General features: G+C 41.3%; 2 protein-coding genes across 4 annotated transcripts in view; one reads left to right on the top strand and one right to left on the bottom strand.

Annotated features, from left to right (window-relative positions):
• Nucleotides 1-33: 33 nt before the first annotated feature.
• Nucleotides 34-24,182, bottom strand: IMMP1L (inner mitochondrial membrane peptidase subunit 1). Of its 3 annotated transcripts, none has more exons than XM_015863491.2 (6): nucleotides 24,033-24,182; nucleotides 14,311-14,450; nucleotides 13,531-13,619; nucleotides 12,347-12,473; nucleotides 3,462-3,572; nucleotides 34-190 (listed from the first exon to the last, which is right to left on the bottom strand). In XM_015863491.2, the coding sequence occupies exons 2-6, from the start codon at nucleotides 14,413-14,415 to the stop codon at nucleotides 122-124; spliced, it is 501 nt and encodes a 166-aa protein (XP_015718977.1). In that variant the 5' UTR covers nucleotides 14,416-14,450; nucleotides 24,033-24,182; the 3' UTR covers nucleotides 34-121. The 3 variants fall into 3 exon arrangements, with proteins under 3 accessions (XP_015718977.1, XP_032301101.1, XP_015718979.1); XM_032445210.1 differs by lacking the exon at nucleotides 24,033-24,182 and adding an exon at nucleotides 21,524-21,547; XM_015863493.1 differs by lacking the exon at nucleotides 14,311-14,450 and having other exon boundaries at nucleotides 13,482-13,619; nucleotides 24,033-24,136.
• Nucleotides 24,142-24,339, top strand: part of ELP4 (elongator acetyltransferase complex subunit 4) — a 118,372-nt gene continuing 118,174 nt past the window's right edge. The window contains exon 1 of the mRNA XM_015863490.2: nucleotides 24,142-24,339. Within this exon, the coding sequence (XP_015718976.1) occupies nucleotides 24,168-24,339 (172 nt within the window). The 5' untranslated portion in view covers nucleotides 24,142-24,167.

Raw genomic sequence — 24,339 nt, 5'->3', positions numbered from 1 at the left:
AGTTAGATATTATCACAGAAAGAAGAGACATCCTTGCCAAGTAACACTTGTTTATTCTAAACAAAAATAATTCCATTCATTTCAGTAGAAAATATTACACAAGCTGGTAATAGTTATTCTTTCAGTCATCAAGAAATCTATGGCCATTGGGGCTCGCACGTAGAAATCCAAAGTCATTCAGAGGCCATATCTGTAAAATAATGAGATTTTTTAATCACAACTCATAGTTCGGTACTTTCATTTGTTAGTGTTTTAAGTTTTCATAAAGGGTATCATTTTGGTAACACGAGGATTGAAACTTCTCACTTGTGAGAAGTATATGCTGTACACCAGGAAAAATCCTAATCCTGTAGTGGCTGGAGACAACATTAATTAATATACAGCATAAACTCCTACAACATATCTTCTAATTTCAACTTTTTCTAGCTTTGTAAGCCTCTTAACTCAAAAGACATGGTATGTACATTTGATTAGTCCAGGAGAAGAAAATACCACTAACATTACCTCTCAGTGGAAGTATTTCTGTGAGTTACACATCTGTATTTTTAAGATGAGCATCCAAAACAAGCTTCTATCAGGCAAAAAGGTACAGAGGGGTGGAGAGCCTGCCATCAGGAAGTGCTCTCAGCCAAGGGGCCCCTCTGAGAATGTGACAATGGGAAAGAGCACATATCAGAGTCAGGTACAAGCACAAGTGTCAGAGTGATGCTCATAAGAAGGAACTTAAGATTTTCATAGATGTTTACAGTACTGCATGCTCCCTTCTTCTAAATAGTCACTAGTTACATTTAGGCTGACTGGCCTTGGATGCAAAAAAGGTAATGTGAAATCAAGAATAGTCTTTTACAGCGTCTCCTCTGACTGCCTCTCTTTTCACTACATGTTCTTTCAAAGATAGCACTAGGAGATGAGCAGGAAGAAGGAGATGCTACTGGAAGCTTGGATGCTCTTGCATCCATCAAACCCCTTCTAGCACTGTGGTGAGTCGCAGCAACTCAATTTGATTGCATGTAGACCCTTGAGAAAAATACAAGGATGAGTTATTCCCTGGATATCAAGTTCTCTGGATCTGAAAAAGGCTCAAAGCTCTGTAGAACAAGTATCTTTGAACATACATGTCTTTTTCAAGCACATGCAGCTAGGGATGAGCATGAGGAGCATCTGCTGACAGACAGAAATACGCATCTCTATATGCATACTAACCAGTGAGCTAATTTAAGTTCCACAGAAGTAGAGAGCATTATGAAACAGCAGCAGAAGGCTGTCTGTGGTTTTGGCAAGGAGTAAAGCTATACAGTTCAAAGTTGTGCAGAAAGACCTATGCTGGCTGCAGGCTGGCTGTCATGTCCTTGTTTGGCCTCAGAGCAGACAGGAGTAAAAGGAGGTGGGAATAATGCATCTTAGAAGCGTAAGCCCACCTAAATAAAGGCCCAGGGGAGGAAAGCAATTCACTACTATACAAATATAATTTCAGGCAACTTAAATCACACCTTCAGCAACTTGACTTGCTTTTATTGACAGTAATCAGAAGCGTGTTAAATATTATTTGGTGATACGGTTACAGATCCATCGCAGTAATCCTAGTGGTAGGTATAGAAAGAAAACGATGGTTTATCTAGTTTACATGCAGGAGAGAATCTGAAACACATTGCTTCCAGTTGGAAGGAAGGTGGAACAAGCGTTCTGTGTGAAACAAAGACATGCCACTGCGTGTAATAATTTCCAACAGGAGCTGACTCTGACTTGTTGGTTCAGACCGGTTAGTCCAATTAGTGGCTATTTCCTTTTGCCCTCTTTGGTTTGGCCAACATAAATCTGATCTGATGGATGGGGTATAAATGGGGATAACTAGCTCGTTTGAAGATACTCGGCAAGCCTAGCTCTGAGATGAAGCGTATGTCCAGGGAATGCACAGGCTGTCCTGTGTAGGGCAGGAAGAAGCATGAGTTCTGTCAAAGAAGGGAGTCCTCCCCTCTGTGGGGTTTTACTGAATATGCAGCTGTTTATCTTTCAGGTGTCTTTTTATGCAGTGGGCTTAACTAACAGAATTGTAGTTGATAAGCTGGCAAGAAGGAAATGGGATGAATGCATTCAAGTATCATTACTTCCCTGAGTTAAAACCTGGTGCACCAACACTAAGAACCATAGGTCTGAACTTCACAGATAAACGTTAGTTCTTTGCACTGTAAGATAAATCAAATTAAGCTTCTGTTCTCGAGACAGTAAGAGATTTTTCATGATGCCAAATGTTTCACAGGCTACGTTATCTTGGCCAGTGGTTTGCTAATTAGCTACAAGCATGTGGAACAGCCATATCCTGTTTCAGTGTACTTTTACTGGCCTTCTACAGTAATGATCACTGGCACCATACAATAGCTAGATCACTGGAGTCTGATATGAATCACCATAAACAACTCCAACTTTAAACAGACTTCTGAAGAATGAACTCATTCTTGCTTAAATCTCATTAAAATGTTAATAATCACTCGCCTATTCACACCATATAATAACTGTCATAAAAATGTTTAAGAAGAAGAAAAGATTATTTTAATCAACTATCAACGGATTGCATAAATAAACTCTTTTTAGACGGATAATATTCTGGAGTTCCAAAGTACTTCAGTATGTAACATCCCTAGTGGATGGAGAATGTGAAAAACCATGGCTGTCCACACACACAGGTTACTAATACAGCCATTATTTACTATTAGTCTCCTTGAAGTAGCAAACACCACTTTTTCTAAACTAGCACATCAGTTGGAGGCTGTTTATTTATTTTATGGCAAATACCAGATTCCCATTAAAAGGTCAGTCAGTATATTAGCATCATCTGTATTCTAACAGTTAATCATCCAAGCAAAAAGTTTATTCACAGAAGTAACCTTATTTAGAATCATTTTTTGCTCTGGGGTACATGACAAGGCAAATAGGATGGAGAAGGAAGAAGGAACCCTCAACAAACACCAGGGGAAGAGCTCAAAGCAAATGCTATCTATGAAGCACTGAGGTCAAACAAAACCAAATGGGGGTCGTGAGCATTTAATAAGAAGTTTCAGACCACGGTCAGTAAATGCGACATTGGTTTGCATTTTCTTGTCCACTATGAAAAGGTAATTTAGTGGGAAATACAGCTTTAGAATTGCTGAAGCAGACGAAGAAGGAGCCATGTAGGTTTGTACACTATTCAAGTTCTTGGGGGTTTTGTTGTTTTTTTTATAATGAAGAAGTGGAGGATGATTGCAGTAGCACAGATTTGACTTGGATGTTAAAGCTTTTTCACAAAGCTTTGCAGCAAGGCCAGTCCGTAAGTGTTACCTTACCCTCCTCTTACAGCAAGAGTCCAATGTGTTTGAGCTCTCCTTCACTTTGCTTTGGCCAGATACTTCAGAAGGCAAGTTTTACTGCCCAACAAACATGCATTATGCATATATTAATGCAAGCATTTTAAGTACTACAGATACCTTGAAACAAATGCGTCCTCTTATCAGTCCATAAGGAACAGGTCCATAGCACCTGGAGTCTGTAGAATTCCTCAGATTATCACCTTCCAACCAAACGTGTCCTTTAGGCACCTACGATTAAGCAGAATTGAATTGAAATGCAAAGAGAAAACAGAATAGAAAGGTATTATGCACTATTTGCCCCACATTACCTAATTTCTGCTTTCTGTATTTCATGACTGCCTAATAAACTAATTCTTATTTTATCTAATAAGACACAGTGCCAGGTTTGGAGGGATGCGAGGGAGTGCTCTGAAGTATCTGTTCTATCATGTGCTCAAAAAACAATGGTTTGCAACAAAAAATCCAAAATGAAGATGTAAGAGGTTAGACCAATGTGACAGGGTCATTAATTTAATAGACTTCAAAAGAGGTCATTAGGATGTTGACTGAAAATCTGCCCTCCTGTCGCAGTAACAGCATGAACAGGGCAGCCACACACTCATCAACATCCTGGGGCCAGCACCAAGGCTAGACCTGTTAGTAGATTCATGATGAACTAACTGGTAATTGATTGTGACATCAATTACGAATAATCTCATCATTTTATCGGAGTAGGCTTGTCAAAGTTCTAATTAAGATCACGGTTCATTCTATGTGCAGGCAGAATCCACAACACATTATATTGCAATAATGATGATCACAAAACAGCAAATCCTCTTTTATAATTTGAAAATTAATGATGGTGACCTTATACTATATGACAAAGACCCTTCATTGCCTATATATAATATTATGCCTTAACTACATTACATACCACAGAGGAATGGTATTCAGTGACTGACTCGATGACAAAATGAGAAACAGCAACAGAGCTGTATTAGTTAGCTAGATAAGGGTACAAAGCTTTCTTAAGTGAAAAAGTCACTATGATTTCTCTTAAATTAGGACCTTAAAGGTAAATGAAAAGTTACTATGCCCAGAATGCAGATCAAAATACACAGACGCAAGATGTTTCTAAATCACAGGTCTCAAGAAAAACAGTCTGAGCACAATAAACATTGTTTTAGAAAGGAGACCTGCAGTCTCTTAAATACAGTTGTCTACATATACAGGATTTTAGGATAACAGACTGAAAAGACTGAAATACCACTCTAGTAGAGCCTGGATGTAAACCATTAAGACTAAAACCAAGTCCCTTAGATAAGTGTTTGTGGAAAACACAGATGAAGTGCAGTTAGTGGTACTTATAGGTATCCAGCCACGGAACTCTGGCAATCTTACCTTTAAATAGGCCTTTTTTGGCTCTTTGCTCAGCCATATTCCTGCCTGCCTGGGAGCTGAGATGGCAGCCTACCTGGTGGTCCCTTTGTTGAGCTGTGGCAAACATTTAACATACAGACCAAGAGCCAGTAGTTTAGTTTGTCTCCAACACTGACATAAAAAGATGCTAATCAAGGAAAGCATATATGAACCTGTCCATCTTAGAAACCATTTCCCTTTTTCCATCACAGCAGACCCTGCTAAAGAGTCTGTTCTTTCTTACTGCCCTTCTTTTGATACCTCCTCCCAGCCATTCCCCTGTATTTTCTCTGGGATAGGTACATCAGGCATGTCAGAAGGGAAATACCTGCCTGCCTGCTTGCTTTAGACTCTGTATGTGGAGATGCTGACCAGGACTGCTTAAAGCCTTTTTGAAACCTGTTGCTGCTGTCTTCTTCCATGGTCACCCGTGTAAAGGACTGCCTTATTCTTCTATTCACTTTAAATTGATCTGATCTCCTGTTAGGTTTATCAGGTTCTTTACTCATTCTACACGTCTCCATCACAAAACAGCGCTTCGGTCTATCATTAACTGTCCTTCACAGAAAATACACCAGTACATAGAAACAGTGCTGCTACCAAGCCAGATTCCCCTTTGCATTGATTTGCACAAACAGAGATCTTTTTAAAAGACAAACAGTTAAAGAGCAATGAGATTGAACCACAGCATCAGAGAGGCATAAGGTGTGCAGTAGTAATGCATAGCTGGCATCATCAGTCCTATTAATGTAAAGACCACCACAGGAAAAAGGCAAAGGAAGCTATTCGAGTGGCATTATTAGAAAAAATAACCACTAAGCCAGAAGAAAGAGAAGAATATGTCCAGATCCAAATGACCTGCAAAGCACATATATCCACGCAGGGCAACATTTCTGACAGGTCTCTATTTGAGAACACACTGCTATTCCTGCTTTCCTCAATATTTGGGATATAAAGCCAGTACAGAACATCCAGCAGCTCTTGTTAGGGTAGCTGGACATCCGTCTGCTTCTTCACAGCATACCCACCTATAGCTCTCACTGTGCCCACACCTTACACCAGGGTTTGCTTTCCAGGTGCAATGAAAGCACCTCGTGCCCAGCAACCCCCAGAATTACACATCACCACAATACTGTCGTTTAGAGGGACAGTCTGTGTCAGCAAATGCACAAGAAGGAGAATAACAGGCCATAATCATTAATTAGAAAATAATAATAAAGGATAGAGGTAGAATCCTTCAGGGGTTTATGCACACCGCTGACTTCAATGGGACTATTCATACTGAATGTGAATTCTGAGCATCAACAGCATACAGGTGATGAACTCCATGTAAGTAAGACCAGTTACCATCACTGCACAGTGCAACGCTGTGAATGCAGAAATGTTTCCAGAAAAGGTACTGCCAAGAATTGCCAAAATCACAGCCAGGCAGTATTTCGGATGTTACCCACAGGCCAGCTCTATGAAGCCCAGCTCCCACAAGCCTGACTGGTGGCTCGCATGACAAAGCAGCAATTCCACAGCAGCACAGGTCCATCCAAACCAGGCTCCCTCTGATCTCCCGCAGCCTGTCTTTGCCTCGGTAACCCCAGTGCCTCTGGTTTTGTGCAGATTATCTGAGGATTTATTTTCAAGGAACAACAGCTCTAAGGGAGAACCGGTTATCTGAGGTGCGGCTTATATGCATGAGAATAGGGACACTGATTAGACACATGCCTCTTCCCCTCCTGCCTCCCAGGGCTGCGAGGGCTCTACTACAGGAGCAGAGAGACCAGAAGAGCAAAATAATCATTCAGAAGAGCCGAGCTTTTATTGGTAGCTTTCAGTGTTTGAGCTCAGATAAACAGTAACCTCACTCACTTCAGAACCAGGGGATGAAACAGACACGGTGTTTATTGCAACACCAGAAAACCAATACGCTGCAAAGAAGATTAGCAGAGATGAAATCAAACAAAAAACACCAAACCAACCACAAACCACCACCTAAATGAAATTCCCACTTCTGTGTTTTCTCCCTTTTCGGTGTGGGGGTGGTGAGAGGGTATTTGGGGGGATACTGAAGATGGATAAACAGATTTGTAATGAAGAAGTGAAGAATTATAAACACAAGTCTCTCCTTTTGGAACTCTGAGCAGCGTGTGATTGCCAAAGAACACCAGTATGTACAGTCAGCTGGGAGCAGATGCAGCTTGAACTCTTATAAGGTCACAGGTATTCACATCACCTCCAGCAATATCGAAGTTTTAAACCTCAGAAGAACTAAATCGTTCCCATCTTTTCTTTTCAGTTCAGAGGCTTCCTTCTTGAGCTATGATAAGAACTAATCTCAGTGCGGGACAAAAGAATAAAGTCTGTAAGTTCTCATCTATCCCTACTAAGGTCTATTTAAGTGCCTCCTACTTTGGTACAAGCAACAAATGTAATTGCTTCATGGCCTGCGGGTGTTCATTTAACAAAAGAAGCTTTTGTGAATAAACCACAGGTGTTACCTTTCTTGATTAAAGTGAAATATGATGAAAGAATCTACAATATCAAGTGACAAATTTACTAAATACTGATTAAATTGCCTTATTTAAGTAAATTGCATCTATTTGGGATAAAAGATACAGCACAGAAATGCAAGGGTTGAGTTTTCTCACTTGATACTTAGAGTCTCACATAGCTATTCCTTAATCCTTTATTTATTAATACATAGCTAAGAGTGAATAATACTTAGCAGAGACTATTTTTAATGACCCAAATGCACCATTTCCTTATGCTTACCAAAAATGCACTTTATGATCCAGCCACCCCGTATATAAAACCCAATGATATTCATTAGCGCGGTATTTTCAAGCTCAGGGTAAGCTTCTATGTGTTCCTTTTCCTTTTTCCTGCTGGCAAAAGCTACGAAATGGCAGCAACTTCAGAAGTCTGAAAGCGCAGGTGATCTTAAATCAGCACCTCACGACTAAGGGTGCCTAAAAAGGCGAATGACTTACAATTTAACACTTCTTCAATGGATTCGCCTTCAGTGATTTCCTTTCACTTACTGAGTGGTTTAAGCTGCTTATGTATAAGGCACACTGTGTACTTAGCTAAGGTCGTTTAAATAGGTATATTAAAAGTACTTTATGGGAAAGGTCAGAACGTGTGCAGATCAGAAATACCTGTGCCAGTTAAATGAAGTCAAACTTCATTTGTTGTCTCTCAGACGGTAAAGATAACTTGCTTTCTTCTGCATAGGCTGTTCTCACCAACAATTATGATGAAGTTCTTTCCTTCTCTGGAAATCAGTTACCTTCAAGTTCAGGTTCAAGAAAAAAGAAAGAACCTACTGGTTCAAACCCCAGTTAGAACTTACGGCTGCAATACAAACCTCATTGCCCTCACCGGCATGCTTTCAGTAAATGCTTACCTGTAACACAGTGATCAAGTTAAGAAGTCCAAAGCCTGTTAGCAACAAAGACCTACAAATGCTCTAAGCAGGGCTAAGGGATCTTAGAGGCATCTTCTCCCTGCACCATGAGGCATGATCTGAATTTTGGCTGGTCCACCTAAGGCCTCTGTGTGATCTCCATCATTTAAGAGTGTCAGAAAAGTCACAGCTCAGAGACAAACACGATGTAGGCAGACTAAAACCTCCAAATCTTCAGTGAGCCCTTGATTAGTAGCTCTCATCATCCTGCACAGCTTCCTAGCACTTATTACTGGATTTAGATGAGAGGAATAATCCAGTCAGAAAATCATTTGGGTCCAACATGAAGCAACCAGCACAGCAAAGGCTGTATTCCACAGAGGAAACGCATACAGAACTGCAAATCAGTGATCCTGAAACAACGTGGCCTCAAAACAAACGGGAGATTTTATTATGGCTTTCCCTGAGGAACGGACTGGCTGAATAGAAGAACCAGGATGTATCAGGGCCTGGGCAATACCCTTGCCCTGGTGTGGCCCCCTGCATCCAGAGCAGCTGACCTGGTGCAGGGCTGTGGGGAAGAAAGAGATGTTTGAGAGGTCGGGTAGTTTGGTGGGGACTTGCTGAGCCCTCGCTGCTGCTCCCTGCCTGAGCTACACTGCTGTGTCAGATCACAAGGGCTGCTCGTATGTTCTCGAGGTATCAAAAACAAAACTGCAGGGGTAAACAGACTGATCTGCTTAAGCAGAAGAAAGCCTGGAAATAGTGTTGAAAGGATCAATAGTATTCTTTCTTTTCTCTGAGGAATTTTCATTTTGGCAAGTCAGCATTTTGATTAAAATGACCACTCTGAAGATTCAAGATAGAGCTCCATGCTGGGATATGGAGGGACCTGCAAACTCAACAAAGCCACAGACTGAGTATGCAAAACCAATTCTAGTTTCCCACCACACAAACAGCATAACAGTTGCTTAATTTACTGCACCTCTCATAGCCCCCAGAATGCTAAAACTGAGAAGGGGAGGGACAGGAAGAGAGCGGAATATTTTAAAGAGGCTGCATAATAGAAGTGAGCACTCTGAAATATCAACCTGCTCTTCAGTACCTTACATTGCTTGGCCAAATCCTGTGGTACAGTACAGAGATTAACATACTGTGTCGGTTACATTCACAGGACGCTATTCTTAGAACCCATACGGTATCCTTACAGCATTTGACAAGGACTGTGTAAGAGCTAATAGCGCTGCATAAGACCACTTCTCCGGTCTGCAAACACGGTAAGATGCATTATCTTCAGAATTATGTTAGCTCTGGAGTTAACCACAGGATGAGGAGATGCCATCTCCGCAATGAACCTCATTTTAGCACAAGGTAAACACACTTCCCCCACATCAGCTAGTCTCACAGCATTAGTGCTGTGTTGAGATTGATTACCAGCAGAGTGTTGCTGAGATATGGATTTGTATCTCAGCTTTTTATCACTATGACTTGCAAAAGGCGGTTCCTTATTTACAGACCCTAGCTGTATTAAGTGACATTATTAGGTACTACTTTTGTTTAAGTGACACAAAGGCTTAGCATATTGGTGGTTTACGACAGACAAGCTGCTTTAATCTGATGACTTACCCCTCACTTTTTCAATCTGTAAATAGGAGCTGCAGCACAAGAACATATGGTACTGAAGAAATTAAAGCTAAAGTAAATGGCATTAAAACAAATTCAAATAATAAAACCAGATACTCAATCTGAATTATAAACCTTGGCCTGGATTAGACTTTTAAAAACAAGAAATGGAAAAAACAAATATGAAAATTAGCCTTTCAAAACGAGTTTAGGACCATTTCAGAGTTTTACTGTGACTGAACAATTCCTAACCCTCGGCATTTAAATTTTACTATTAAATGAATAAATCTGCAGAAATACTTCTAAATAATTGAAATCCGGTTCAAATACCATGTTGGTCAAACCAGTTGTTTACTTTTTTTTAGTTCATACCACATCTCTTCTGATGCAGTAAGAACACATTGTGCATTCCTCAAAGTCTACTGCAGGAAATATAGTCGATGATAGGGACAAACACCAGCATTAAGCACAAAACCTCAGAAGAACCCAGCAAAACTGCCAGCCTCACACATCCCGCACTGACTCCCAAGAAAAGGGCAAGGAAATTTCCACTTAAGTTTTTAACTATTTAAGAGCTCATGCAAACAAAAGGGTACTAAACCCTTCTCCTCGTGTAAACAGCATCTCTTTTTCCATTACTATTCTGTGGATGAGCTCTAACCTGTAACAAAGGAAGCATCATGTGCCATACATGGCCCAGTGCAGAGACCCGTCTCATTTACTTCTATTTCAGTTTAAGCACGGGATTATTTTATACCTATCAGTTCAGTGCTTGGGCACAGCTCCATCCCTTCACAGTCCAACACTGAGCCCATCAGAGCTGGGTTTTTGGCACATCCTCACACTCAGTGCAGGCCCAAAGTATTTTATTCCTGTAGCCATTCCTTTGGCTAAGCACAGCAGTAGAAATAGTTTTATACCATTAGAAAGATGTTCATATCATTGCTGCTGCTGTACGGCATCTCTAGTCTACTGAATTTCTTCTTTCTAGAACAATGGAAATAGGACTTTCTACTTTCCTTTCTTACTACAGTTTGGAAGCAAGATCTTATTGTACCAGGAAGCCTGGGAATCAACTACTGCAGCACTGCTAAGCATGAAAATTTCCTACTCACAGGATCATACTGAGACAAACAGCTGCTCTAAGGTGCTTTCACTTCCAGCTGCAGTGTGTCACTTTGCCATTCATCTGGCATCTCAGTAGCTGGCTAACTCCTAATACCCAACTATCAGGTGCAAACACCAGCACAGGACAAAGCTGAGCTCTGACCTAAAACGTTTTTGAGTCAGCACATTCAAGCATCACTCCGAGATTTCTCATTAAGAGAAGCAATTAGTAGCCTACTACAAACAACAGAACTCATGACAGTTTCTGGTCCGCTCTCTCCAAGTGTGCCCACATTTCTGCGACAGCCGGACACCGCAGGCAGCGCTGCCGGCCATTTGGGACCTCAGCCAAAACCTTTCCTCAGAGTTCCCACAATCTCTTTCTCCAAACCCAACGCAGATTAATTCTCCTCAAAGAGGGAGTGACAAAACAAATAGCAAGGTCTCTCTACGACTGCTGCTGCTATTTGCTTTGAAGAATTTGGTGTTTCAATTCAAAGCGTGCCGCATTGCGCTCTGCTGAAACAGGGACTTGGTTAGACCATTACCTCAGCATGGATACATACCGCCTCTCCTCCCCCAGCAAGAACAGAACTGCCGAGCGAATAAACCAGTGTAATTTATGAACATAAAGTGCAGATATCCGTGTTGAAAATACTCTCTTCCATAAAGTGCCTCCTGAACAGATGGGAAGATTCACCTGTCCAGCAACCATTAAGGATATGAGGAAAACAGACCTGCATTAACAAACTTAGGTACTTCAATCTGGATCACTTCTCCCCTAGTTACAAGTTATGATGCCAGAACAAAGAAAGAGCTATCACTTCTTTCCTGGACTTCCACACATCAGCTTCATGAAAAACATTCACAGGAGAACAGGAAATGGATGTGTTCCTCATCCTCTCACTCTACTGACACTTTGTATGAAAACTGGTGACAAGAGAAGTTATACCTATGGTAGAAATTGTTCTACTGGATATTCAGTTGATTACCGCAGGGTTTCCAGATAGGCTTGCATCCTGTTAAGTACAAACCTTTCCTGCCTTCCTTTTCAGGACTAAGACATGAGGGGAACAGATACGTTACTTCTTAAAGCAAAATCCTCTAAGGTATCGCAAAGACAAATTTCCACTTTCTTCTGTTTAAAATGTAGAAACACATTTGCCTTCAGACCAGTGCCCTGGGTCTGTAATCTGTGCTGAGCTACATGCAGAGAATTCTAGGTTAATCAATGTGGAAGAAGACCTAAACCAAAGGCAGAGCAAAAATATGGCCTGCCTACACTTCCTACAGAGGCAAAAGCCTCCGAGAAAGGCAGCCTGCCATAAACAAAGTTTACATTTTATTGGATACATAAAATAATTCATTAACGTCATACTGTATGATTTATGATAATAAGATACCGCAAATCCTTCACAGACCACCAGGCTTGCTTATATAATCATTAATTTACAAATCAAGAAACTCTAATACTTACAAAGCTGTGAGTCTTAAGGAAATCTGAAGGGTTGCTTGCGCAGACTTTATCCCCTTCCAAGCCAATTACTCTTTTACAGATATTTGATTTGGGGTCAGTCGGGTTTTTCACAATTACAATATCTCCTCTGGGAGGGAAAAAACAGAAACAGAAACAAACACAAACAAAAGAGAACTCCATGTATAGAATATTTGGCTGAAGGAGTGTGTATCAGTGCACGTACTCCAAACATACTCCCATACATTAAAAGACAGTTCTTTCTGCTCAAAACTCTATAGTCACATTTTGGTGCTTCCAGTGACATGCATTACACTGAGGCGTAATGCAAGCACATTTGGACATAGTCTTTGCTATCTAAATTATTTATAAAACATTTAAGACTACATTTTAATTGAAAATGCTCTGATGAAATGAATGGCTCTCCACTTGATCCTGTTGTTACATACGTATTGAAGAGATTCCAAATTTCTATACATTATTGTACATACGTTTCAGAAGAACTTCAGGTGTCTGACTTTGTGGGATCTTTTGCCCTAGTTATATACATTACGTTATACAGTGAAATGGTCCACAGCGAAATGGGCAAGGGCTTGGAACCTGCTGTGCTCTACAACATAACCATAATGACACCTGATAAACTGCACTTGATATGTTAGAAGTTACTGAATGGTCTATCTGGGCACAGTTAACATAAAAACATTAGGGAAAATAAGGGGGTGAGGGGGAGAAGAGGGAATTTCTCTGTTGTCTTAGATAAAAATGGAGAAATGAAATGGACTTGAGTGGTAAGGCACTGAAACGGGCTGCCAGGGAGGTGGTTGAGTCACCATCTGTGACAGTGTTCAAGACACATAGATGTGGGACAGAGGAACTCAGCTTATTGGGCAGCATTGGTGGGAGGTGGACAGCTGGGCTAGATGATCTTGGAGGTCTTTTCCAACTGTAATGATTCTGTTCTGTGACTCTATGACTATAACCTAAATGAGTTCTGACAAATAGCTTGGTAAGGCAGACAGCAGTTGTCTATTACTCTGTCCTCCGACAGACATAATGAGAAGAGATATGTGAAAAAAATACAGTTCAAATGCTGAAGAACGTATGAAAAATAAAGGATGGATAAAAAGTGGTTACTGACAAGCTCTGGCAAACTAAGTGTAAAATGTAGTCCCAACAAAGGAGCATACTTCCGAATGGAATACAAGTGTCGGCTAAGGTTCTCCGAAAAGACAATATCAGAATTTTGAATTGTTGGTTCCATTGAAGGTCCAGAACACTGAAAATTAAAAATAAATGAGAAAAAAAATTACTATTTGCCAACTGCTGTTATCTAAAATACACGAGTTTTCAATTAGTTGCTAATAAATTACAAAAGATGTAATTGTAAGGAACAATTAAACCCTTGGTGGGACATTTAATATAAAGGCAGGAAGGACAGCCTCCAGATTCCCTCTTATGGATCTCTTAGCTTAGAACTGGTCCTGCACTGTGCTGGGTGCGATGGCTTCCTAAGTACACATCTCAGCACCTTCCCCGCAGGACTTATTGGAAGCAGAACTCAGAGCTCTGCCTGCTCACCCCTTTGTTTTCAGCCTCTGTGAAGAGAAGCATCACAAGAGCTGCAGGAGGAGCTCTCAGCCAAACCCATTATCTCCAGCAGCACTATCTGGGGATGGGGGAATAGCACAGAACATCCAGAAATCTGCACAGAGTTGGGATTTTGCAACTCTGGCCTTTCTGAAAGAAAATACTCTCTGCAAAATGCTTACTTATATTGCTTCCCCTTTGCTTCAGCAATGCTTGAAGCACTAACTTGTCCAAAAAGTTGTGTTTTCATTTTTCTTACCGAACACGCCTTGAAAAAAATCTAAATAAATGAAGCAAACCCAAATAATGTCATTCTCACATGTAACAGTTTTAGTTTTACAGCTTTTATGTCTTTTAAAGTCATAAAAATGGAAAGTTACCACAACAATTCCTCCAAGGTACTCAAAGGCACAGTGTGCTATGCAGCCATATTGCACAGTATACCCAAGAAATCGTAAGGTTTTTCTTAGGGCATTGCGAAACATGGTACAGCGCTACGTCGCTCAGCTGGTTCTCTAGTCTATAGTAAAACAGAAGAACATTGTTCATTTGACAGCAAGCAGTGTAGCATTCATAAAGCTATCTTTTACATTTGGACAGTATGGTTAGAAGAACAGCGACTAAAACCAATCAGGCGCATGCGAAGAGGTGAAACACTATTGGAGTTTTAATTTACTAATGCAGGCATTGCCATGTGTACAACTCATCGCCCCTCCCCAGCAAATCAGCCAGATGCAGTTGAGTAGGAGCTGAAAGAAACAAAGGAACCACAAACAAAACAAAAAACACACAGCAAGGCTACAGAACTTAATGGGGAGGGAATGCCTACAATGGTCCGCTGACTCAGCTACTCAAATGGACTTCTTTTACTCAAATTTGCAGACAGGCTTACAGTTACTTGCCTACCATGAGAACATCCTCCCCTCTGCAGGTCTGTGGAGCTGAATGGATGCTGGGGAGCTGCAATCCGCACATTAAACACATGCTTTTCCTGACTGCGAGCACTGCTGCAACTCACTTCAGCAAAGATGGGGCTGGGGCCTCAAGATGTTCATTAAATAACACTTGTGGGATTAATCACATGAAGACAGCACAACTTACACCACTATTTTTCTTCAATTACCAGCAAATAAGTGATTTGAGTATCTAAGTGGTGGAGTGACCTAAAATCCAACAGAGTGGGACTCTACCAATGACTGCAGCTGTCATGGCAGGAAACCAAGAGGATAGCAAAGGAGTGAAGATGTCTCCAGCATTGCTCTCCCCACTTTCCAATTCGTGGGTTCTCAAAGACTCAGCAGTGTGCATCTGGTATGAAAATAATGTCCTAATCCAAGAGTCAGGGGTTTCACTTGTCCTGGCATACAGATGTGGCACAAGGGACTTCCTGAAATGCCTGGGTTTATCACATGGTTCTGGTAGTAGTGACAAATAATAAGCTTCAGCTTCTAGCACTCCTCAGTTAAGTTACCTGTAATTTCAAGTTAGGGCACACATACAATACCGACTATACAGTTTGAAACTAACAAGATTACTTCAGAGCTTTACAAAAAACAACAAAAAGCAGGAGGTTCCAAGCAATCATTAAACAACTGCTACTCTAGAAAATCATCAATATGGCAATGTTTAAAACCTATGCTCAATGGCTGAATGGTTTTCCACATCATACAATTCATTTCACTACAAAGTCCTGTCGGCAGGTACTTCCACCACATAATATGGCCATAAAGGACAATAAAACAAATGATTTAAGTCACAGCCCCCTTCAAAACTTACTGGATGTGCCATATGAGCATCCTTATCACAGAATTGTTGCCATAAAACCTGCTGTAATTACCTCCAGGTACTAACTACTACTTACACAGTAGGAAGCTGAAAACCTTACACTGAAATAAACATTGTTTTTTCAAATGAAAATAATTATTTTTTTTTTTAAAATCAATGACACAAAGTTGCACACATTTATCACACAGAATGCCACTTGCTTGTTTTTTACAATAGCTACAGAGCTTATCCCCCGCAGCAAATGTAATGCAAAACCTAATTACTGTTCTCTTCTGTTCCCTTCTCCTTACATGGTCCAGGCTTCCGTCATTTGGATTTTTTTGTTTGTTTGTTTATAAAATTAATCACAGCTAGCAGGGTAGAAATCACTTGGAGCCTCATGAATGACATCCAAGAGATGGGAAAGGATTAGTTCGCAGTTGCTGCCAGTTATAGCGCCAGGTGGCTTTTTCTGCAGTGAAGGTGTTACCGATAATCCCATTACATTGGTACTAAATCTTGCAGACATCAAAATTATCACCAAGGTTCCTTTTCATCCCATCCTTTCCAAATGACTGGAAGTCGCTTCACCTGAAAGAAGTCAAATCCACATGCAGCTGCTGTTTTAGCAGCCAGCGGACTCCCTGAGAATGCCAATCGTGATCCAATTTCGCTGTGCTGGTGGCCCCCTATTCCCTGTCCAATAATACATCTGTTAAAAAATCCTACAGCTACAAATCAAGTTTAATCCTACCAGGGACCTCATGTTGGTCTTGTCTTCCAAAAAGGCAGCAGGTTTTAGCATCTATCTCTGCTAGCGTCTAGGGAATACTCTTTAAATCCCAGCCCTACTTAGAAGAATAAGCTAAGGATCACAAAACATGACCTCAAAAACCCTGATATGACTATATTCTGACCCAGAGGCATTCATTCTAGGTGAAGATTAGAACTTTGCATAATAAGATTACACAGCAAGTGAATGATATCAAGGGACTATCCATATGCAGCCGCCTGGTTTTCTATAGACAGCCTGTGCTCTGCAATATGCAGTGCAGATGAGGCAGAGCTTGGTCTTTCTAGCTGAAATAAAATAGATTCACATAAATTAGTTGGCCATTTCCAGATTCCTAAATCCCCTATTACATCTTTTATTGACAGCTCCTGTGAGGATAGCACAAATGTTATTCTCTTTGTATTCTTTGCTTTGGTAACAATCACGCTCTGAGTGAAATGCGGGTAGATTCTCTAGAAATTAACATCTTGTTTGCTGTGATCCTGGATTACAATTAACTGTGTACATAATAAAATTAGAAAGTCAATGAGCAGATTTGTCAGTTCCAGATAACCAATGGCACAGGTTCGCATCTAGTGCCAAAACTTTCAGTATCAGAAAGCCAAAGTCACAACCAATGAAAATGTGGCCAAAAAAATGATTGGGCTTGTTATCAAGTGGATTTTTTTCACTATAAAAAAACACTTCCAGTCACCTTTGATTTATGCAATAGTAAGTTCTGAAGTTTCATAGAATATCTAGTGATAGTCAATCGGTCTTCCCTCAGGTAACTGAAACCCCATGACTGCATTCTCTCCTCTTAACCAGACATCTTTAACCAGACATCTTTAAAATGCAGCCCCAGAACTCGTACCATGTTCTTCCCAAAAAGATACTCCAAGATTATTACTCATGTTTTAACAAGTCCACAAACCCCAAACCAGAAAGAACAGAAAGAACACACGAGGCTATTTAAATGCTTACACTGGAGCTGACATTTAATATGTCTATCTCTAAAACTTCGACATGAAATGAATTCAGTGTATGCTAGGAACAAGAAAGGGGTTCACTGAGAAAGAATCTTCCTGCATCAGACAAGCAATGTAATAAAGATAAAATAGCTTAAATACGCTAATTGTACTCATCTGAGGGTTTTAAACATCTAAACATCATAAACATTTAAACATCTAAAGCAAAAGAAGACACCATTTTAGATAATCTTTCCATGCAGGGGGCAAGCAGAACCGGACTTGTATTTTTAGCTGTAGTTTTGCTCTAGAAGTTGCACCAGATTCAGTCTGGCAGATCTGAAAATCCTTGTGTGCTATTCTGGAGGAGGAGATTCTTCCACATCACCTCCACTAGGCACTGACAGTTTGTCTCCAACAAACGCTCCTTCATCTACTGATCTCAAGCTCCCAAGTAACATGGCCTGCAAACAGAAGTGCCCATAACACAATCCTCTGGTGCTAATATTAACACGCAAAGTACATGTTAATTAACTACAGCAAAGAGTCCTGATTTTGCTCTAGGTACTCAAAATCCAACACCCTACAGAAACCAAAGCTCTCCATGGCTCACGTGCTGCATGCACTGTGCAGTGCTGACAGACCTTCCAAAAGGATTCAAGGATCTCTGCAAACACTACCCCAAGCAGTGAGTGGAAGAGTAGTAAATTATCTCCCCATGCACTAAGAAATTCAGAGGATGTTTATTTAAAATATCTGTCACTACAGACAAACAAGCAGCAGCAACAAAAAGCCCTTCATGTAAAACAAAGCCATCTATTTACATACACCATCAACAAAAGCGTTTAGGAAGAGATATAAGTGTCTTCCTCTTAGCCTCACTGTTGGTTCCAGATTAGAATGTTATCACTGAAGACTTATCAGTGAACAGTGAATAAAACACAGTGGTTTATTATCACAGAAATCACACAGTATGAGATCTTAACATAAATAATGAATCAGAGAAAGTATTGTTAAACATTTGAAAAATGCAAAAGAAAAAGACCAACTTTAGCATAAAAGAGCAATAAATAATCTTAGTGTATTTCTTCATCAGTACTTCCCAGTTACAAGCAATACCTCCTATAGTAAAGTATCTGAACCTTGCATTAAAAAGTGTTAGTAAACAGGAGAAAGAGAACACGTTCAGACAAAACTAAGTAAATGCATTTTCAGGTTACCTTAAGAGAAAGCCAAACTGAGTGCTTGTCACTGCTATAACCATGCAAGATACTCAATGGCTTTTACAAACTGCCTTTCAGTTACGAAATTCTAAAGGCACAATGGCACATAATGCAAACTATATTGCATGGGAGTTTGTGCAGTGAATAAAAAGGACATTAATCAGCACTTTTTATCACTGTTGTAAAATTTCATATCGCTCCTGAGCCATTTTATTTATAAAACACGAGTCCTGTAAGTTCTCCTGCACTTAGAGAGAGAAATATAAGAAAAGTTCTGAGCATCAATAGATGAGTGCAATGATATTCAGTCTAAGTTAATCCCCAGACATCCAAATCCATGAATAAAAATTCATCAGTTTTAAATACACTGAGCCTATTAAGCAAGAACAAAAGCATATGCACAAAAGAGCTTTTAATATATTTCAAAGCCCACAAGAGCCGTGGTCTCATTAAAATTATAAATTACACAAACATGGAATGAAGATTCAAACTGCAGTGCAGCTAAGCAGATTACAGAAAACCCCGCGTTCCATATGATAACACACCATGGCCCTCCCAGATGGGGGCTTGGAACAAAAAGGCCATCACTGCAGCTAGGGAAAACCTCCTTGTGATCTCTGGTTTCTGTTCAGCAGATGACAGCCAAATAATATGTTGATTATTCTGTTTGTGCTGCTAAGCTTGTAAGACGGAATAAAAGCGATATGATCTACTGTGAACTCAATGCTAATGTGTTGCTCCACTCATAAATAATATACTGGATTTATTCTGGAACTATCTTTTTATCTGAGTTCTGGGTTTAAAATGCATGAACTAAAATGAAAAGCCGGCGTAAACTACTATTTAATTCGAAGGTTTAAAGTAAAGGGCACAGCTGACACAATGATAAGGAAATCAAATGAGTAGAGGCTCCTTCCTCAAACGTAGTGGATGGTTCTAAGCCAAGGCACCGAGTGGCTGTGCAACGCTGAGCGTGCTCCAGGCCCACCAACTGCACTGCCACAGGTAGCAAAGAGATTACCAAAAAAGGCCCATATGGCTCATTTTGCCACAGGTACCTCTGAGAAATCCACATTTCAAATGGGGGGATGCAAAAACCTGTATCAGAGATGGTCACACGTCTTCTTGCCTGAATTGCTTCTTAAAAACCATTTCTAAGTTTCTATGAAGCGAATAGATTTTATTCCAGCTAAGCTTACTCATGAGGATTGCTCCAAAAGCACAGAGTTTGGCTTACACTTCCCTTCATAAAACACCATGTTTCTAAAAGGACAAGCAGCGCCTGCTCACACAGCTCCTTTCACAGTGTGTGCTAAGATGACTCCAAATCTTCCTGCAGTTGTGCACTTTTATAGCAGAAATGCTAAAAATTTGGTGGGGGGGGGGGGGAAATGAGCATAAAAATATGAAAGCCAAAAGCTGCTTCACATTCTTTGGGCCAAAGCAAGCACAGCTGATGAAGAGTGATGGTGGAAACATGCAGCTCAAGAGGCGTGCGACTGTGCTGGCAGAAACATAAAAACATAATTAAAGGAAGCTCGGTTACAGTCCTTCATTCGACATAGGACACAGACACAGCTCTAATTCTCAGGGAGAGTACAAAGATGGGCACAGAGATCCTAGAAGCATGTGCCATAAGTTTTAACACTAAAAGCTCAAGTGTTCTTTCCTCCTCCAAGGAGAACCCATTGCAATGATACAACAGAAACATATTGTTTTTAGCACAAAAACACAGAAGATCTTTGAATGAATAGAGAAGCAGACTTTCACACTGGCAACCACAGCCTTCAACCCTTCCCATTTACAACACAGTACTGTGTATTATCTCATATCTTCGTTCCATCAGTTATTCTATAGTTACAGGAATGCTGCAGCAGTTGCAGTACTGTTACCTCTCCAGCTACATCTGACCCAAGTCAGCGCATTACTGAGTTAGACACGAGCAGGAGACCTTTGTGATTTGCAAATACTGAACAGAAGTAGCTTGCGTAGCCATCTCTGCTCCTGAGATGGGATTCTGGCAAAAGCCACAGCTTTGGCATGGAACCGGCAGCCTCCTAATGGGAGGTAGATGCAGTAGCATCCATTGAGATAAAGAATAATGGAAGCCTGCTAAAGTAAGGCTTGCTTACAAAGAAGCCAGATGTCCAATGTTTTCCACTTTCTTCATCCCATTATTCCAGATTTGGAGCAACGTAATTTAAGAACGCAGTAGAGAGTCTGTCTGTATTGAAAGTGAACTTTGCTGGACTGCGTGCTTATGCTTTATACAACTTTGTAACTCGCACTGCATCATCTCAATTTTCACTCTTGCCTACTAAAGTAAAAAACACCTATTTCCTTCATCTAGTTCTTCATGGCACAATTATTTACTACTCTAAACAACCTGAAGTGTCCCTCTGCCCCCTTTGTCACAGGACTGGACTAGGCTGAACTGTGAGAGACAGGCACCTCTCTGTTGAAAACCCAGCACAACTTCTATCTCTGCTCACAGCAGTCACCCAACTTGAGAGAATTCCATTTTACAGCACCGTGCTGGTTCACCACACATCACAGATAGTCACAACGCTGTGAATCTAAAGGGAAGTCCACCAAATTCTGACTCATCTCACTCTCAGCAAAACCCAAAGGCCATATTCCTTCATCATCACACAACTATTAAGACTTATGATCCAGATTTTGTATGCTTTTAAACCCAGAAAATACTGCAGAAGTAGCTGTTGGAAGAGCACCGTTAGGTCCGGGATAAGGAATTCAGAACAGAATTGGGGCAGACCCCAAGCTTTGCCAAAGCACTCAGCAGGATTCAGGTTTTGCAGCATTGCAGGAGAGAGGGGGGAAATAAAGCTAAACCAGAAAAGATCACCTTCAATGGAATCCCTCCATACAGGTGTGGACTAAACTTTGCTGGTACTCCAATACCTGCTGGTACTGCAGAGTATTAATAGAAACAACATAATTATTTGGAATAAAGACCTTGAAGATGCAACCTGGCAGAAAACAACGCTCAAAATACACCAGTTCTTAAACCTTAAACACAATACCAGCATTAGGAAAACATGCTATTACAACTCTACATTACTTTCAGGTAAGATGTGAATTGACTTTAGATGGTCATCTCAGTAACAATGTTTTTACGACCTGGATTTACTAAGCCATCGTCTCCAGCGCTCAAATGCACCACTTCAACTCAAGTGCCCTAATGCATGTATTTCCACTTTAAAAGACATCCCCCTCTGACACAAGTTCAGACTCTTATCACAGTTGTTTAATATAAAATAATCCACACAGCAGAATTTAGGTAACATTTAGGAGGTTAATCTGAAGAAAACCACACCGTATCATAATATCCACACAATTTGTATGCCTCAAACTCTCCCAACTAATCCTCACACTTTCCATGGAACAATTGGGATAAGTTGTTTCTAAGCTTTTTTCACTCTTCAGCAAAGCCCAGCCTTTCAGTGTCACAACTTCCAGGATTAAACATTCTTTCCAGTCGTTGGCTCAGGGCCTGAAGAGCCCTGCACTTTCAAACTTCTCCCATTCTAACCAGTTGAAAGATCAGGAAAATGAAGCCATCTTCTTTGCAGCTGTAATCCACGACCCATGCTGTTAGGTACTTAAGAACATCCCAGAAGCAAACTACCTTGTTTCAGCCCCCAGTGGGACCCTGTGGGGTGTGGGGCCACATGAGTGCTGCCCTCCCCAGTCAGCTGACTCAGAGCTAATCTGGTTTGGTGGTGATAATGCTGGATCCAGGCCTAAAGTGGTGCATTCCATAGCTGGGAGGGAAGCTGCTTTGCCATACAGCAGCAAAAGCTAATAAGATTATGAGTCAGAATGGCCATCGGGATACAGATCAGTGGGATTCTATCCCAGACAATTCCCAACAAGTGTTCAGGAAACAATTTTTTTTCCTAAGGGAATCCACCCAAAGTCCCTCTAACTCAACTTAAAATCTGCATTTGGCGTAGGCAATAGCTGAATTGGATCAGTAAGTTCACAAGGAAAAGAGAGTTAGGATGTGCAGCTTAAACTATCAACACTTTGCTAAGGCCTACAGTATTATACAAGCAGTTGATTACTCTGCAGATTAGGACACTGAAATCTTGAGAAATTAAGTTTCAAAGTCTATTACAGAGAGCTGAGTATGAAACCAGTGCACAACCATCTCTTAATTCATCACCCTGAGGAAATAGTTTGGACCATCTGCAATCATCTCCATGTTTACTATTTCTCTGCATCTCAACTGCAACCATAGTGCAGGAATAACAATTCATCTACCCACTAGGATACCCATTATACCTAAGGACAAGTTCCTTCACACAGCCTTTCTTCCTGATCATAATGGGATCCTTCCCAATGGGTGGAAATTCATCTCCTGGGAAGTGGATGTGTGACCATAAGCAAACTTTCAGTATAGTTCAAGGAGAGCAAACAAGTTAACATTACACCTGAAAACAAAGCACTGCTGACTTAATTAAGACAAGTCTACATCATCACTTCTATCTCTACTCAAAGATGTTGTAAGTGGTGCCTTCATAAGCATGTTTTCATTTGTAGAGCTTCACTGTATCAAATACTCAGTTTTTTACAATGGAACCCTTCTAAGACAGCTTCTTCCTACTTGTTCTCTCAAACAGAGAAATAACTGAGGTTCACAGTGTGAGCTGAATCAACAGTTCACAGGTAGCAAAGAAGGAAGGTTTGATGCCCCTCTCCCCGCTGTGTGTTAATACCTATTTCCTACTGCATATACTTAGCAGCATAACACAAAGTTGACTTACAAAGGTTGATAAGTAGCTCTAAAGCAGCTGAATGAGCTCAGTCAGCTTTGGAAAGGATCTGACAAGCACCAAAGTGTGCTGGACTCAATCAGTGGAAGTAGAGGAAGAGAAGGAAACAAGACTTTCACTTTTAGCAATACTGGGCTACAACAGCTCAGGAAATGGCAAGAATTCCAGTATCTCTGGCTAAAGTTAAATGCATTTAATACAAGAAATTCTACGCATGGTAGAATGACAACACATTGCACTACCTTACTATTATTGCACTATACCTTACTATCCCACCTCTCCCTACCTGGCAGCAAATACAAATATCTTCAAGACCCACCGTTGTCACACGGCCACAGAATAAACATACCAGCAGCGAAAACACTTTAATTTCTTTGCACAAAACAGCCAAGGGAACGTTACACTCTGGCGGGGTTACACACACACACAGGTCAGGCCGCACCGCGCTCCAGACCCCGCCGATGCCCCAGGAGACTGAGCACGGCCGGGCATAACGCTGAGCACCCCCGCCCGCTCTCTCTCTCTCCCTCCCTCATTACCGGCCCCGCAAAGCCCGGCCCCCACCGCCACACTCACCTACGTCCCGTTACCGGGCCTGCCCCGGCACTGCCGCCCGCCATGCGCCAATAAGGCTGGCTCCCATTGGGCAGCGTGGGGAGACCCGGCTGTTCCCGGCGGTTTCCGCCTACTGTCAGGCAGCGGCGAGCCGAGATGATGGCGGCGGGCGGAGGGGCGGCGCGGGGCGGAGGGGCCGCCGACACCGGCACCAGCTTCAGGCGCTCGGGCGGCAGCCGCTTGGCCGCCCTGCCCGGCACTCGGCCCGCCCTCCGTCACGGGCAGCTGCTGCTCTCCTGCGGGGTCCCCTCCCTGGACTGTGTGTTAG

The sequence above is a fragment of the Coturnix japonica genome, chromosome 5 (assembly GCF_001577835.2).
Source record: "Coturnix japonica isolate 7356 chromosome 5, Coturnix japonica 2.1, whole genome shotgun sequence".
NCBI classification, from domain to species: domain Eukaryota; kingdom Metazoa; phylum Chordata; class Aves; order Galliformes; family Phasianidae; genus Coturnix; species Coturnix japonica.
The sequence above is the reverse complement of the archived record's forward strand: the minus strand, read 5'-3'. Positions and strand labels throughout refer to the sequence as shown.

Coding starts and splice junctions, on each gene's coding strand:
- IMMP1L (XM_015863491.2), bottom strand. CDS start 14,415: ATGTTTCGCAATGCCCTAAGAAAAACCTTACGATTTCTTGGGTATACT. Junction 13,620..14,310: donor ACCTTGGAGGAATTGTTGTG/GTAACTTTCCAT, acceptor TTTAATTTTCAG/TGTTCTGGACCTTCAATGGA. Junction 191..3,461: donor GAGGACGCATTTGTTTCAAG/GTATCTGTAGTA, acceptor ATTATTTTACAG/ATATGGCCTCTGAATGACTT.